The sequence below is a fragment of the Hermetia illucens genome, chromosome 3 (assembly GCF_905115235.1).
Source record: "Hermetia illucens chromosome 3, iHerIll2.2.curated.20191125, whole genome shotgun sequence".
NCBI lineage: Eukaryota > Metazoa > Arthropoda > Insecta > Diptera > Stratiomyidae > Hermetia > Hermetia illucens.
Window position 1 is genome coordinate 154,362,021 of NC_051851.1, and position 16,826 is coordinate 154,378,846.

Consider the following 16,826-nt stretch of genomic DNA (forward strand, 5'->3'; position numbering starts at 1 on the left):
GTTCGCTGTTGCTAAGAAAGAATTTGACATACTTTTAAAGCAGGGTATATGCAGTCCATCAAATAGCTGCTAGTCTTCTCCACTACAGATGGTCTCAAAGTCCAACGGCGAATGGAGACCCAAATGGCAGCCGTACCTAATGAGTCGAGATGTCATGAAACCGGGTCTCTGCTCCGGTGTTGCTCGCTGATTGTCACTACATCAGTCGCGCCCTATCCCCTTCTAGTTCCGCCCTAAAGATTATACACCGTACCGAACCCGAAGTGTGTGTGACGCTCTTACCAGATGAGCCACGATCCCTACAGAGAACGCAGCTTTCGCCTTCTTTCCAGGTCTGCGCATGGTCACCTACCTGACCGCATTTGCGGCATGCAATCATCCTGTCGGGTCCCCTGAAAGTTGCTACCTTCTTCGCCAATAACCCCTTGACCGTGTCGCAGAACGTACTCTTGCAGGCCGTCTTTGGGTCAAGTTCAACGAAGACTCCGCTCCCCTCCCCTCCCCTCGTTTTCCGTATGGAAGACACTTCTGCCCCACTGTCTTCGGGTTTCATCCTGTAGCGGATTCCACCGAGGACTTTCGCAAATGTGTTACCTTCCTTCAGCTTAATGAACAAAGCCATCTTCATTGCCTCGTCTTTTCTGTTATTACCTTTTGGTTTTTAAACTCGTTGTTTTTGGATAGACGGGTCTCTGGCAGAGGAGCCAGTTGATTCCTTTTACCCATTTTCCCTTCTTTTCTTTGACCCTAGAAACTACTTGGGAATAGCGTCCTTCAGGCGCATCTTCCTTTTTCCGCTTTTTCCCCAGATCCCATTGCAATGGGGTATCTGCAATCCATTTGGCGCTTCCAGGGTTCTCAGCAGGAAGCGCGACTGTTTCTGCTTTCCACGCATCTTCGACTGCTCTGCACGTTCTTCTGTAGATGGAGATGGCGTCCAGTAGTTCCTCCAGTTCTATCAACCCGTTTTTGATGCTTTTGCTGACGTTCTTCTGGAGGGACAGGTTGTCGACCCCGACGATTCAGGACTGCCATGCATTTCCTGATAAGCCTTTCCTTTTCGACTCTGGTTAGGACGGGTGAATGCATTTCCACTCGATTCGTGTCAAAATTCACCTGTTAAGGAATAGCGATTCTAACTGGGCCGGAACAGGGTATCGGAATTGCGTTCCCGCACCGTCAGTCGCGCCACTTGGCAAGGCATCTTTTTTAATCAGGTGTCCCGGTGTCACATCGAGCATTTCAGTATTTGCTTCCTTTTTTGCTGATCGCTGTGGACGCATTTTTGCGCTGCGCCCAAAAGTAATCTGCTCTTCCTCCTTTCCTGATATTTCATTGATTTTTCTTGAATTATGATTATTCTTCATGGAAATTTCAAAGGCGCATTGTGTTCAAGGGAACGAGCTATGATAGTCAAGAACGGGCTCCCTGAGGCTTGACCTACACTTAGCTGATTCCGGAACTCACGAACGTATCAGCGCTCGCCCAGGGCAATGCGGTCTATTAACACCGGTTTAATGCACACTACTCGACTAGAGTTCCGAAAGGACTGACTACTGATACACGCCACAACTATCACTTTGGCGAGCTAGGCGTACATCATCACATCAACGTCGACAGAGAGCTGTCGACGTCTCCGGGAACTCCCAGTGTGTCACGAAGTGAACCGGTCATTCGCGATTCCCTCTTGAGGGATAGACTTTCTTAAGGTTACTACCTAGGAAGCAGGTATACTACCAGCTAGGAGGTAAGAACTATCAGGGAAGTCTGTCCCCGTATCGTAACCGGTCCGTTAAAGTCTGCCAACGACCCCTGAGAGGAGAATGAAGCGTTGTTCATCGCAAATGTTAGGCTTACACTTCTTGCGCCCATGACCGGCAATAGAAGAGTTTGCTGCGTCCAGTGTGGGTTTCATCGAGGTTACTAGTTTGTCGCCATCTTCGGCCAAAGATTTCGTTTCTTTTTGTCTGATTTCTCTGGACACTACCGCACCTGGTGGTGGAGTCACGCGCATGTCCTTATTCTCAAAATGCTTCACCCCTTTCCGTAGCGTAGTATGCCGTCAGCTCGAAGCCTTACCAGGTTCAAGGGGGCTGGTTGGCTCCATTTCCACCTACCGACGTCAAACCAATAGAGTCTACGTTACTAGATTCCCTTTCTTCCCCTCTTCCTAGGTAGGGAGAAGGGGAAGTTTCTGACTTGAAGGATTCAGCCTGTAATCCTCCCTGCTTAGTGGCTAAAATTCCCCTCTGTCGAGCCTACCTCTCCCAATCGCGAGTGGATTTAGACGGTAGTACTGAGGACAAACCGGCCCTAGTTGTATTTCTAGTTTCCCCAAGGTGAGATGCCGTACTGTTCTCTTTGACCGGCTGCTCCCCGAGTTGGGAAGCATGCCTAGATTCGTCTGTGACTTCTTACCACTTGAAGAATTCAAATCCAAAAACTTCAATTTTCCTGTTTTGGACACCGTTGGTGCAGTAGCCCCTCCTCCCCACGACAACAAGGTGATGTCACTCCTAAAAAACGACTGGCCCTAGTTTTTCGAGCCCCTGTCCCGTAAGTTTTTTTCTCTGTTGGTTTTGTGTTCCGGGTAGCATGTATGATTCTTAACAAGTTTAGAGAGGTCCGCCTCCTTCTTAATCCGTAACTGTTGCCGACTGTCTAAATGGACAAATCCTTCATTAAGAAGGGAAGTAACTTAATAGAGTAGCAGCATTAATGCAGGCTTCCTCGCTTTGCCCTCATACGCACAAGTTGATTCCACTTGGTGCATAAAAAACGTAGAGCATAATTTTCCCATTTACACTTTATCCTTCCATTTTCCATTTCATATCAAACGTACGCTATCTATTTACAGTTTTGACTTGAAGCCAATTCCATGCTTTCAAAGTGTAGAAACGCAATTAACATGTCCGATCTTTGAGCCAGATAGCATTTAATGGGTTTGAGTGTTTCAGGTTGAGCTCCATGTTTGCTCCAATGTACACACATAGCAGTGCAGATGTAAACACATGGGAACCTCTGGGAAATGAAAGAATGAATTGGAAGCGCCAGAAAAGGATATTCATTCATATCAACCGAACGCCTGCTTCTCGTCCTGGCAGGTATTTTCGTTCCTTTATATTTGGGGCTCAAATAAACTTTGAGGAACTCTTTGAATGCACGCAAATGGATTCGACTATACTCGCATGCAATGTACACATCAGCCACTATATATGGGGATGCATGGCCCCGAGTCACCTCCCAAACTGGAAGGACATCTCCTTAGTTGACGGAAATTTCACAGAAATGAAGCAAAAATTGGCTAAGTTAAGAATAGAGAAAACTAATGAACTCTCCCTTCAATCTGCAGCCACCTGGTTACTGCGGAAACTCGTCGGTATCTAATCTAAATAAGGATATTTATTTTAGGGCATTCAGTGTGGGATGACCTTTTATAGTTCGTGGTTCGGAAGCATCATCTTAAGTACCAAATATAGAATGAAATTTACCACAGGCTGTGGAGATGAGGTAACAAACCAAGCATTTTGGTATCCTTCCTGTCAGCAGCAAATCGAAGGAAGACGTACTTACACGTATTTTCAGTTACCCTTAATGTATGTTGATGTAAGCAAATATGGGGTCCGACCCCCCTATTGCTCCAAGCCCCCCCCTGAAGCTGGCGCTGCTTAAGAGTCCTTGCCCTGGCATCGAGTTCAAACGCTATCAATGGAAAGTGGGGGCCGATTGTGTAAATTGCATAGTATGACGGCCGGCGATTTGTTATTTCAGGCTGTCAGTAAACCTTGCGTGTTCTTAATTAACAGGTACAACATTGGCATTGACAAATAAAGCCTATATTTTACGGTGGTGTCTAACGGTGCTCAGGAATCTACGAGTCCTTAGATGTTTACAAGTTGTAAAGTAATTCAATTCAACGCCTCGACGATATTGGACGGTGTCCGAAATAGGCCAGTTGCATGTTAGTCTGTTTGCTAAGTCAATGCTGGCTGATAGTGTGAAAGGATAAATTTATTTCGGGCAGTTGAAAAACAAATACCGGGGGTTGGTTAGTTAGTTATTTTCTCACTTAATTCTCGCCGACATTTTAGGGTTGCACGAACTTGCGGCGAAATGTGTGCTAATTGAAAAGTTCTCATTGAATTGGTATCGGGTACAGCTGAATGACGCTTGGATATGGCTGTTAATGGTCGATAAACAGAAGGAGTCAATTCATTTGTTGATTGTATGATGCCAGGTTTCAATTTGCAATTCAACTCATACAAAGCAAATGCGTTTACAGATACTTAAGTTCGAATCCATTCGATGGTTTTGGGGGGTTTAAATTATTACCCCTTCCGCTATTACCGGTCATAGGGTACTATAGGTCCTAGGGTGGAAACGAGACTTGGGACCTACAATGGAGTAGAACCTAGGAAACACCAACAGCTTCACTATCAAACCATCATCATCATCAACGGCGCAACAACCGGTACCCGGTCTAGGCCTGCCTTAATAAGGAACTCCAGATATCCCGGTGTTGCGCCGAGGTCCACCAATTCGATATCCCTAAAAGCTGTCTGGCGTCCTGACCTACGCCATCGCTCCATCTTAGGCAGGGTCTGCCTCGTCTTCTTTTTCTACCATAGATATTGCCCTTATTGACTTTCCGGGTGGGATCATCCTCATCCATACGGATTAAGTGACCCGCCCACCGTAACCTATTGAGCTGGATTTTATCCACAACCGGACGGTCATCGTATCGCTCGTAGATTTCGTCATTGTGTAGGCTACGAAATCGTCCATCCTCATGTAGGGGGCCAAAAATTCTTCAGAGGATTCTTCTCTCGAACGCGGCCAAGGGTTCGCAATTTTTCTTGCTAAGAACCTTTAGCACGTCGCCAACTTATGATGTTTCTCAAAAACTTTCTTCTCCTTAAAGTATTTTCATTTTATTGGCGTATACTGAATATTTAAATTTTACTTTAATTATGAAGGGCGATACAAAACAGATGGTAAGAAAACTAATGTGTTCACCGCCGCGGTTGGAAACAGAAGAGACCGGCTTATTTCCATGCGGTCCTTACTGTCCCAACCAACGGCATTTTTCCACCGCTAATTCTCCACTCCCTTGGTGCGTTCTAAAACGAGTGAGTGGAGAGTTCCGCGCCATCTACCCGTCCGCATCCGCAACATTCGAAATAAATTTCGAATGCTGCAGATCCTGCCGTGTCACAAACCCAAGTTTCCGAGGAATACATGAGGACTGGTAAGATCATAGTCTTGTACAGTAAGATTTTTGACCCTATGGTGAGACGTTTCGAGCGGAACAGTCTTTGTAAGCTGAAATAGGCTCTGTTGGCTGACAACAATCGTGCGCAGATTTCATCATCGTAGCTGTTATCGGTTGTGATTTTCGACCCTAGATAAGAGAAATTGTTAACGGTCTCAAAGTTGTATTCTCCTGTCCTTATTCTTCTTCGTGTTTGACCAGTGCGGTTTGAGGTTGTTGGTTGATTCGTGGTGCTGACGGTGCCACCATATATTCTGTCTTGCCTTCATTGATGTGCAGCCCAAGATCTCGCGCCGCCTGCTCGATCTGGATGAACGCAGTTTGTACGTCTCGGGTGGTTCTTCCCATGATGTCGATATCGTCAGCATAGGCCAGTAGTTGGGTGGACTTGAAGAAGATCGTACCTCTTGTATTTACCTCAGCATCACGGATCACTTTCTCGAGGGCCAGGTTAAAGAGGACGCATGATAGGGCATCCCCTTGTCTTATACCGTTGTTGATGTCGAATGGTCTTCTGAGTGATACTGCTGATTTTATCTGGCCTCGCACATTGGTCAGGGTCAGCCTAGTCAGTCTTATTAATTTCGTCGGGATACCGAATTCTCTCATGGCCGTGTACAGTTTTACTCTGGCTATGCTATCATAGGCAGCTTTAAAGTCGATGAACAAATGATGCAACTGTTGTCCATATTCCAAGAGTTTTTCAATCGCTTGCCGCAGAGGAGAAATCTGATCTGTTGCTGATTTGTCTGGAGTGAAGCCTCTTTGATATGGGCCAATGATGTTGTGGGCGTATGGGGCTATCCGGCCTAGCAAGAGAGTGGAGAATATCTTATAGATGGTACTCAGCAGCGTGATACCCTGCTGCACTGTGTGATATCTCCCTTTTTATGTATGAGACAGATAATGCCTCGTTGCCAATCGTCAGGCATTGATTCGCTGTCCCATACCTTGAGCATCCGTTGATGAACCACTTGGCGTAACTGGTCGGCTCCATATTTATCAAACCATGCCTCTACTTAGTGATTGCTGAGGTTCCATTCTCATGAAAACTGTAGCCCAAGAAGGACGAAGACCAGTCTCTGCGCCTAAAAATGGGATACATTGTACCAACGGGTCCTCCACGTTGGGCTAACAAATTTACACTGAAAGCCATAAGTTAAAGAACCATGAAAGACGTCCCGGACTAAATAGACAGCACAACGACTGCCCGACAAAAGGTTTGGCCATTTTCTCAACGTACATTCTCTGCTTAGAAGAAGACCTTCTAAGCAATAAGATGACAGCCCTGTGAGTTGGGGTTATAAAATACACTCAAAGTCTTCCCTGCTTGTCGTTAGAGGTGAGTAAAAGGGATTGAAATTTGTGAACCACAGACCTGCAAATTTTCAAACCCGACTGCTACCGAAACGTCAACTATGATTGGTTTCTAGAATATGCGTACGCTCCTCGACAACAATAGCGGGGTCCTCAGAATTCTCCCTTTCTCTAACTTGAGCGAGAATTCCAATGAACTAAGATGTTGGGTTCTTTGGAGAGTACTTCTCTGCCTCTTGCCTCGTTAATGTCAATGTGATTTTGTACTCTGTAAAGCGAATCAGGTGTCGGGTTGCTTTTCACGGCTACAGCAAGGCGCACACTTGACCTGGAAGCCGGTCTCTGACAGATTCCGGTCCAGGCTAAGAAGCATCACAGTTGTACAGTGCTACGCACCAACGGGGACTTCCAATGTAATAGAGAAAGATGCTTTCTATGAGCCATTACACGTGGTTCAAGGGAGGCTTCCTAAAGGCGACATCATGATGGGTGATCTGAATGCCAAGGTCGGATCTGATAATACCTTGCTCGGACATATGATGGGGTAGCGCGGTTTTGGCGTAACAGTGATGGTGGGAGGTTCGTGGATTTCTGCAAATTCCAGCACCTCGTCATTAGTGGCATACTGTTTCAACTGACCGACACCAAACGAGAAATTAGATCGACCGCTTCGTGATCAGCAGTAGATCTAGGAGTTTCTTTTGGATGTGCGTAACAAGAGAGGCGCTGGCATCGGCCTCGAAAGGGATCACCATCTGATAGTCGTTTACGTTCGTTTGTTGTGTCCGCCAGTTTCCACAGAGCTGGAGAGCTGCGACTCCCAAAGTTCAACATCGACCGCTTGTACAACCCAGCTATCGCTCGACATTGGGGGAGTTGCAGATACACTGGGTAACGCTCCTGAGAACATCAATAAGTACTGGGCCGCCATCAAAAACGCTCTTTTCTCGGGTGCTGCACAGGTTGTCGGCCACGTCCCGAAAGGGCGTCATGAGATCCTGCTGACTGTGGAGTCGTGCAAGCGGATCGATGAACGGAAGGGGTTGAAAGCTCTACTGATCGCTGCGGGTAATGGCGGGCATGACGCGCTCGAACTCCAATACCGAGCGAAATCTCGAGAAGTTCAGCATATTCTATGCCGTGACAAAAGAGAATTTGTCCAGGAAGCGGAAGATGCCGCAGGTCGCAATGATTTCAGAACTACGAGGTTAGGTATTGTCTTCTATTTGTAGTTAAGTGTAAAATTGATAGACCAGTAGCTTACTCCAAACTACAATTTTCTTTTATAGTCTACATATATATTTCGGGAGCAACTTACCGCCTTCATCAGTACAAAGCTATAAGGAGTAACCTACTGGTCTATCGATTTCAGAACTGTATACGCATTACGAAAGGGCTTGCATTGGTTGCACCTTTTTCGATGGTCTTGGGAAGGACGTTAACGGTCGACTTCCCATCCACGATGGTGAATAATTAAAGAGGAGGAAAGAAAACTTCACCAATTAGTTACAGTAACAAACCGAAACGGACTGTTCCCCCAAGTAAAAGAAAACTCATTTCGGCCATCAACGCACTCAAACGAAGTAAAGCCACTGGGCTTGACAGCCTCCCCGCAGAGTTATTTATCGCTGTACTTGCAGTTACTGCAGATGTGCTGCATCTCCTCCTACGGAAATCTTTGGAATCTAAGACCTTTCCCAGAGAGGGGAAGAAAGGGATGATCGTTAAGATTCCACGTCCTCAGTAGCATCCTAGACGCAGTGCCTAGGGGAAATCTGGGCATTCCCCACGGACTATACCAGACGCAAGCGGAACTTCCTTTGCTGTGGACTTTTCAACCAGGGCAAAATGGAAGACCGGCGGCGTGTTGCAAGGTTATGACTCAGTATTCTTTACCGATGGATCAAAGATGGTCTGTGGAGTCGGCATGGCGGTTTTCTCGAATACACACAGTGTATCCAAGTCGTATGGTCTCCCAGGTTTCGCTAGTGTATTTCAAGCGGAAGTACTGGCGATATTGGAAGTCTGCCGATGACTGGAGCAAAATCCGACCCACAAGCGCAACATAGCCATTCTGATCGACTGCAAAGCGGCCATCAAGGCCTTGTACTCAACGACGACATCCTCCAGGCTGGTAGAGCAGTGTAGAGATGTGCTGAACCGTCTGGGCGGCACACTTAAGGTCACCCTCCTCTGGGTTCCCGGGCATACGTCAGGCGAGGCCCTGCTCTTGGCAGTCGTTTCGTTAATACAAGGGATGTTTCGCTGGCGACTGTCAGGGGTGGACTCTACTCGTACTACTTAGCAGCCGTAGGCCTTAGATGGCGAACGCTTACGAGCTGTGCCAAATCAATGAGGATTTGGTCCGCTTATAACATAGCGCTATCACGACATCTCTTGTGACAGACACGAGTAAATGCATTCAAGATTACGGCGGCCTGCACGGGGCACTTACCAATGGGAGACCATGCCACTAGGCTCGGCATACCCTATAATAGCCATTGCCAAAGCTGCGGAGAAGGAAGGGAAAGAGTAAGAATAGATCGATGCTGAGAAAGGGAAAGAGGAGGAAGGGGAGGAAACACTAGGCCAGAAACTGTGAAAATTCCCCCCACCAAAAAGTTAAGTGTTCATTGGTTTCCCTAACCAGCAAGTGGTATCTTCGGAAGCTGTAAATGCGTGTGTGGCTTCCGGATTAATTATAGGTAGATTTGTATGAATGTTGGAGAAGAATGGTCCTTCGATCCGTGATTTTAACAGAAAGTCCATTCTCCGAAGCAGTGTTCGTTTTTTAGATAAAAATAATAATAATAATAATAATCGTTGGCGCAACAATCCATATTGAATCAGGGCCTTGAAGTGTGTTAGAGCACTTCATTCAAGACCGTAACGGTACACTAGGAGGCAATGTGGTCAGCATTGCGCTCGCCCGAGATTATTACCCTGATTTGACTCAGGTACTCATTCACAGCTGAGTCGACTGGTATCCGACGTCAAGTCACGATACAAATCCCACTGCCACCATCGAGATTTGAACCGCGGCCTTCCGTATGACAACTCAGTGCTCTAACCACTAAGCTATCCGGACACAGATAAAAATAATAATAACTTTTAAGATAGGACCAGTACCGCTTTATTACGCGCAGCGAGACAATGCCGGCTACCTTGAGGTCATCACGTAAACTGGTGACCAAGAGTCGAGGGGAACACAGGCGGCGGCATCAAGAACACCACGCTGCGCTGGAGACAACAGTTTCGGGACTCGCGAAGAACTCTTCTCCACCACCCATCTGAGGTCCCCGCTGATGTTCGGGACGAATTCCAAAGAGCGAGTAAAGAAGTCTCGGAAATGAATCCTTTGCATAGATCAGGTATTAGCAGGCTCTATGAATCCCCAGCAACTCCGAAAATTCGACTGTGTGCTGATATGTCGCTGCTTCAGCTGCAATCATTTGTATATTGTGGTCCAGTGAGGCTGTCAGCTTGCACGGTCAGAAGATTTCCTTTCGCGTTATTGGTTTGTGTGACCCAAGAGATGCACCATGAAAAATTTGTCTGGAACGTCGGCGGGTTACACTGAGGGAGGACATGACTAAACTAATTCAGATCAGCACTGGCAATGCCAGCAGACGGGTGAGAAATTAAATGCAGAGGGTTTACAGGAACTATGCCACCCCCAGTGAAGCAGCCGTAGTTGAAATTCCGGACATAATAAAGTAGAAGCTTTCTGTCATATGCAGTCGGTTAGGATGATATGGAGAAAGTCACTACAGACTTGTCCAGAATGCAATTTACGCCGGGAACCAGCGGAGTTTTTCAGATCACTCAACGTATTCCAACAGAACGCCCAAACAGTGTAGTTTTCGGTGACGGAAATGAAAGAAGACACCCGCCATGCAACTACGCCTAGTATGAATTTACCAGATGTTATCAAAGAACGAGTCGAGACCAACTACATTCTGTCCGAGGAGCAGAAGGGCTGCCGAGTCGATTCAAGGGGTTGCAAAGAGCAATTCATTATCGACTTGGTAGTTGTGGGACAGGTAACTGGAGGCCAAGAAACCAGCCAAGGCTTTCGACAGCATCCCGCATTCCCTACTAATCGATGTCCTACGTCTGTTAGTTCTTAGCGACAGTCATGGAAGGGTGGCATACCACCTTATCAGTGCGTTGATCTGGTGGTGCCCATACCAGAGAACCTACCCATATACGGAGAGGAATCTTCCAAAGAGATTCCCTCTGGTTTTGCATGGCACTGACTACATGCAATCAAATATGGCCTACATGCTAAGTTCAAGCTGACTCACTTAATGTGTAGTGGCGAATAGTAAACACGGAATGATGACATTCGGATGGAATTTGGATTAAACACATCCGCGCAAAAGCCATCAGGAGCCGCATGCTGGACATAGCATTGGTGTCCTCCACATCGAAGCTATGACCGAGATAGACTTTTATAAATACCTAGGAATTCTGCAAGAACCCGTGCTGGTGTGGTGATCTGAGAGGTTCACTCTCTCTCTCTCTGAATTCCTGCGACGTGAAAAGTTGGTGCTAAACTCGCATTTCTTGGGAGGGAATAGAATAAGTGCATTGAATGTATTCGCTATACCTTCACTGGCTTACGCATTCCGAATATTACCGTGGATGAAAACCGATCAGGAAAACCTCCAGCGGCGGATGCGGACTACAATGTCCAAATTCTGAACGCAGAATCCAAAGTCTGCCGTGGAGCGAATAATCCTGCCCCGTGACATTGAAGCCAGGGGCGTGGTTGACGCGGTGGCAGAACATCATCGCCAAGTCGACTCGCTGCGCCCTTTTTTGCGAGTCCCTTGCTTGCGGATGTTTTTAAGCACACTGTGGGCTGACTCCACTTACTTGAAGGATCGATCTTTCAAGCTTCAAGACCAGACCAGAGTCAGAACGATGAATGGAAGTGAAAGACCATGCAGGCGGTGACTATCTCGAAGATCACCTGAGGTGACACCTTGTTGGGCGAATGCTGATTATTTCAGTTGTCCTTGAAAATGTGACCGCAGTCAATCCTGAAAGTAAATTTTTCCAGGGTGTCATTATCATATACATTCGACAATCCAAAACGAGGACATCACTTTTTGGCCCACATTGGGCGCTATTTTCAATGACCTTGGCCAATAGTTTCGGTTCCTCCAGGATTCAACGCCTATCTTAATCGAAATTCATCCAAATACAATTTGAATTGCGAATGTCTCGAGAAGCTCGTCATCCTTTCCAAATGACGCTGTGCGGAAGGTTTATTTTTCTGGACAATTTTGTAATGGTGCACTTTGGCTAGTGGGACCCTCACTCTTCCCTATCGAGACGTTAAAGGAAGTTCGTAAGTCGGGGATTTAGGTGTAAATAGATTCGTGTTAGGACTGAGAACTTGCGCCGATTTTCTGCTTGGCTTACCAGAATCTTGATTTCGGTAGGCGCTGCTGGAAGTAACAAACAATTAGCCCACGAGCCAGCAAGATGCAATGACCCTCCCGTCAAGTTTTTATGTTAAATCTGGGTATCGTTTAGATGGTATAGTTGATCACTTCTCGCCGGAGATAAGTCATTTAAAACTGCGAGTCGTAGGAGTGATTAATGAGGGGATATCTAAATAGTTTTCTTGATCGAAATTCCAATCAAAGTGCGCATGGGATATCCATAGAAATTGATCTGGAATATTGCGTCCTAAGCTGCCTTACGCTGAGTTTTTCAACCCATTAAAACAAATATCTTTAGAAAGGTCTTCTAGGTTTCCTCCCTTATCCACTACTTCGTCGAGAGTTGAAAGTTTTAAAAAATTGTCTCCGAATGGATATATTCCAGTCCCAGTGATATTCAGCCTTGAATGTCGGTAAATTTTGCAGTTAAACTTGTTGGCTTTCAAATATAATTTCAAATACTCAAAGATATTTTTCGGTCCCTGACCACATAACGCTTATGGACTTTAGCATTCTACATAGACGGTCCAAGCCATGTTGATATGCGGAGAATGAGAAGCTGAACTAGCCGAAAAAACAATTTGCTTAATGGGGACCAAATTAATCCCATATGGTCCAAACATTTTAGCTACTTCGCTATTCTGATATTAGACAATATCTTGATATTCAATTCTAGTAACGATAGCTCATCCCAAGAACATCTGCGGACAGATGACGTGGTACATATGGTAAAGCATATGATCAAGAAGAGAATAGACTCGTCAAATTTGCAAATTTTAGACCCCCGACTTTTTTAAGTATAGATTTTTGAAATGGACCAATTTAAAAGAATTTGCAGGGATGACATTCAGTCAGTTCCATTTCGCGATTCACAGAGATTATTACAAATATTGCGGACCAGGTTTCAGCCAAAACAGGATTAAGATGCTAAAAGTGGTGCCCAAGTGATCGAAGAGAACTGCAAGACTCCAACATGGAGAATAAGATATTAAGACGGTATAGATATTATCCAGAGATATTTATGTATATCTTAAGTGCCAACTGCAAATCCTGGTTAAGCTTTTCGGTTACTTACAGAACCTTCAGCGCATTACTACTATGGATAAATCTTCAATATGTTTTTGGCCGTAAGTGCTTCTTCTTGCTTGCAGAGTCGTAACATCTTTTCGTAATTTCAACCCCTTCCAGAAAATTTCGAGTTTGAAGATCCTACACCATGCGGACAATGGCGACCAGGTGATCCGGATTTGTACAGTTTTGATCTAATCCGCGAATATCATTTGGATCAAGAAGCACTGCGGAACGATGGCATTCGTCGCGTCCAAGGATCTAACCAGTTTCAAACTGCCTACCGTATGGAACGTGAATCCAATCTAACACTCCAAGCGTCCCAGGTTTTTCCACAAGGAGTGCCACATGAGTTCTCCTTCGAGAGTACATTCCGGACGATCTTTCCTCCTCAAGACCCTTGGTACCTTTTCCAGCTACATGACTATTCGCATGAATCTCAGTTTAGTCTCACTGTCAACCCGCCAATGCAGACATTAGAACTGACTGTCCCAGGATATGATGGAAACCTTCAAACTATTGCCTTTCAGGAGGCTTCGGTATTATTTATTTTTTTCAGTACCTGGACTTCATATTCTAAAGTCCAAACATCCTTCAGCTTTTCGATGAACAATGGCATAAAGTGATGTTAGGGGTGGACCAAGATACAGTCACTCTTTGGGTCGACTGCCAACGCGTTAATGGTCCAGACGGTCAGCAGTCTGCATTTATCATGCCAAGAGGTCCCGTAGATCACACGCAAGGATATTTTTCAGTGGCGCAAGATGTTTACACAAGAAGGACCGTTCCGGTATGTTATGCTCAGCTCCTTAAGTAACGAAGCATTGTAGTAAGGATTTTTTTATTGCTTGAACAGATTGATCTCCAGTGGATGGTTTTCAGCTGCGATTCGTCTAGACCCATGAGACAAAATTGTGAAGAACTTCCTGTAATATCTCTAAAAAGTGTATAGTCGCGTCCTTGTGTTAACTTTTTATTGCTCTTGCAGAAATACGACGTTGCTCCTATTGAAGGCGGTAATCAGAGTCGGTATGGCGGCGCCCCATGTCCCGAACAGTGCCCAAGAGGTCCACCAGGTTACAATGGAACAGATGTAAGTTCTGGGTATTATTCTGTAAGTGAAATACGTTTACGGAATTTTTTTACTAAATTTTCCTAGGGTCCGATAGGACCGCGTGGATTCCCAGGACTTCCTGGCCTGGATGGAAGAGATGGACCACCTGGACCTCCTGGCACATTCAATTTTGAAGGCCATGCCGGAATAAAAGGTAATAAGTTGAATAACTCCATAGAAGTCCCGTTCAAATAAACTTCTATGTCCAACTAAAAGGTGAAAAAGGAGAAGCAGGCGTTCCTGGTACGCCAGGAAAACCAGGATTGCCTGGTATAGCCGGACCTCCAGGAATAGGAATTCAAGGATCACGAGGATTTGTTGGTGAAAAAGGAGAGACTGGACCGCGTGGACCACCTGGCCCTCCTGGTCCACCAGCTGAATCACAAGCTCCGATTTTGATACCAGGACCTAGGGGTTTTCCTGGTTTTAATGGAACACAGGGTGAAAAGGGGGAACGAGGTGAAAGAGGTTATGTTGGTGAACGTGGATTACCGGGATCTCCAGGATTGCCCGGTCAACCAGGTGAACCTGGACCTCCTGGACCACCTGGCGTAGTTACATATGAAGGGGGAAGTTCAGGCGAACGGCGTGTGGTTGTTGGCCCATCGGGTCCGAGAGGTCCTCCAGGAGTTCAAGGTCTATCTGGTGTCCCTGGAGAGGACGGGAAACCAGTAATTAATTTTCTTCTATTTAAAAGTATTGGATTTTAACGCAATTTATTTTTTAGGGTTTAAACGGCGAACCAGGCACAGATGGTAAACCAGGACCTCAAGGTCCGCCAGGGATGCCTGGTGCTGATGGAATACCCGGGCTCCCTGGTTCTCGCGGTATGAGAGGTGAACGTGGTGAACGAGGATCAACGGGTGCTACCGGACCTCGTGGATATCCAGGGGAGCCCGGCCCGCCAGGTTTACAAGGTATTCCGGGTCTTTCAGGTCCTCCAGGAATCCCAGGTGAACCAGGGCAACCGGGACCTCCAGGACCACCAGGACCTCCTGGACCTTACTCTGAACAAAGGCTAACATATTATCCTGACACTGGATCAATTTATGGACAATATGGCGCAACCGGCATGCCGGGTGAACGAGGAGCAGGCGGGGACAGAGGACCTCAAGGATTTTCGGGCTTACCTGGAATGCCAGGCCAGGATGGCGTACCAGGACCCCCAGGCCCTCCAGGACCGCCAGGTGCACCTGGTTTGCCGGGAGTATCTGCAACCGAATATTCTTCGCTTACCGAAGGCGATGTTAAGGACATCTGTTTGTCACTCCTTAAGGGTATGTAAGCACATTTAAGGACGAAAAGAAAGTCGCCCAACTGAAAATTATATATAATATGCCCACTATATACAAATATTTTAATATTTAAAATTTTACTTTTCCAGAACACGTAACGCAATATGTCTCAACGTTAACTGGACCACCAGGACCACCTGGTCGCTCACGTCCAGGTAAACCAGGACCACCGGGCCCCCAAGGATCTCAAGGTAACTGCAATTGATTACGAAAACGAAACATATTAGCAAAACGCAATCTCTTCTCCTTGTAGGTGATCAAGGTCCGCGTGGTTTTCCAGGACCACCAGGCCTACCTGGCATTCCCGGACAAACTGGTTCACAAGGAAATCCTGGATCACCAGGCGAACGTGGTGAGAAAGGTGATCGCGGTGAGGAGGGTGTTGGACGTGAAGGCCCACCTGGACCTCCAGGACCGGAGGGCCCACCTGGACATGGAGCGGATGGAGTACCAGGCCGACCAGGCGAAAGAGGTGATACCGGACTGCCTGGAATCCCTGGACCTAGAGGTCTTCCGGGTGCGAATGGAGTATGTCCCCCTTGTTCACAACAAATGTACTATCCGTACCCGCTTCAACAACAAAGTAAAGGACCAGTGAATTTGAATATGAAAGGTTGATTCTGAAAGAAATTTTTGCGGAGGAAATATGCATACATACTTGTCAATTTACTTTTTATACCCTTATCATTATAATAAAGCATCGGAACCAAATTCCACTACCAAAAGTGACTTCATATTTTTTGGTTTGACGGTTATTTCGCCATAACAGTTGTTTTCAAATGAAACTTTTAGACGACTCAAGTAACGCCTATGTAAAAGTTGAAAGGGGAGAAATCAGGGGCGGACTGCACGGCAGGTTGAGCGAATTAACAGGTCTACATACCCCGAAAAGAAAAAGGGGCTGTACTCCCAAGAAAGTGGAGCGCATGAGGACGACGACTGAAGTTTCCGGCGAAATTGTAGCAGCTAAGATTCCGGGAAAAGGGAACAGATCTGTCAAGGCCAATATGAAAGTCTAGAGAAAGCTGGTACCTCGAAAAGAAAGGATTGGAAGGCGATAAGACCGGAGGTGATTATTATAGAATTTGCAAACGAAGTGAAGGGTCATACCCTGACATTCTCAGGAGAGTGAAGGCAGACCTTGAACTCACCAAATTGCAAGATAGTACCAACCGCATTAGACGAAGCTTAATGTTGAGCTCGAGAAGTCCAAGGACGTAACCTCGGATAAATTGATGAGCCGAATCGGAAAGTCGTTATACCAGGAAGCCGACATAAGGGCTAGCAGGCCGGAGACCACTTCG

The 16,826-nt window shown here is 46.3% G+C and overlaps 1 protein-coding gene across 2 annotated transcripts; it reads left to right on the forward strand.

Moving 5' to 3' along the window:
- Positions 1 to 12,891: 12,891 nt before the first annotated feature.
- Positions 12,892 to 16,228, forward strand: LOC119652632 (collagen alpha-3(IX) chain-like). Of its 2 annotated transcripts, none has more exons than XM_038056878.1 (11): positions 12,892 to 13,041; positions 13,105 to 13,172; positions 13,234 to 13,652; positions 13,712 to 13,903; positions 13,970 to 14,041; positions 14,102 to 14,206; positions 14,273 to 14,381; positions 14,444 to 14,898; positions 14,955 to 15,504; positions 15,612 to 15,713; positions 15,776 to 16,228. In XM_038056878.1, exons 1-11 carry the CDS (start codon positions 13,019 to 13,021, stop codon positions 16,138 to 16,140), a joined length of 2,460 nt encoding a protein of 819 aa, XP_037912806.1. In that variant the 5' UTR covers positions 12,892 to 13,018; the 3' UTR covers positions 16,141 to 16,228. The 2 variants fall into 2 exon arrangements, with proteins under 2 accessions (XP_037912806.1, XP_037912807.1); XM_038056879.1 differs by having other exon boundaries at positions 13,123 to 13,172.
- Positions 16,229 to 16,826: the final 598 nt, after the last annotated feature.

What these genes read in the sequence shown, in the direction of transcription:
- LOC119652632 (XM_038056878.1), top strand. Translation starts at nt 13,019, where the DNA reads ATGGAGAATAAGATATTAAGACG. An exon ending in TTGCCTTTCAGGAGGCTTCG is followed by an intron (nt 13,653 to 13,711) that starts GTATTATTTATT and finishes AACATCCTTCAG; the next exon opens with CTTTTCGATGAACAATGGCA. An exon ending in CTGTTTGTCACTCCTTAAGG is followed by an intron (nt 15,505 to 15,611) that starts GTATGTAAGCAC and finishes TTACTTTTCCAG; the next exon opens with AACACGTAACGCAATATGTC.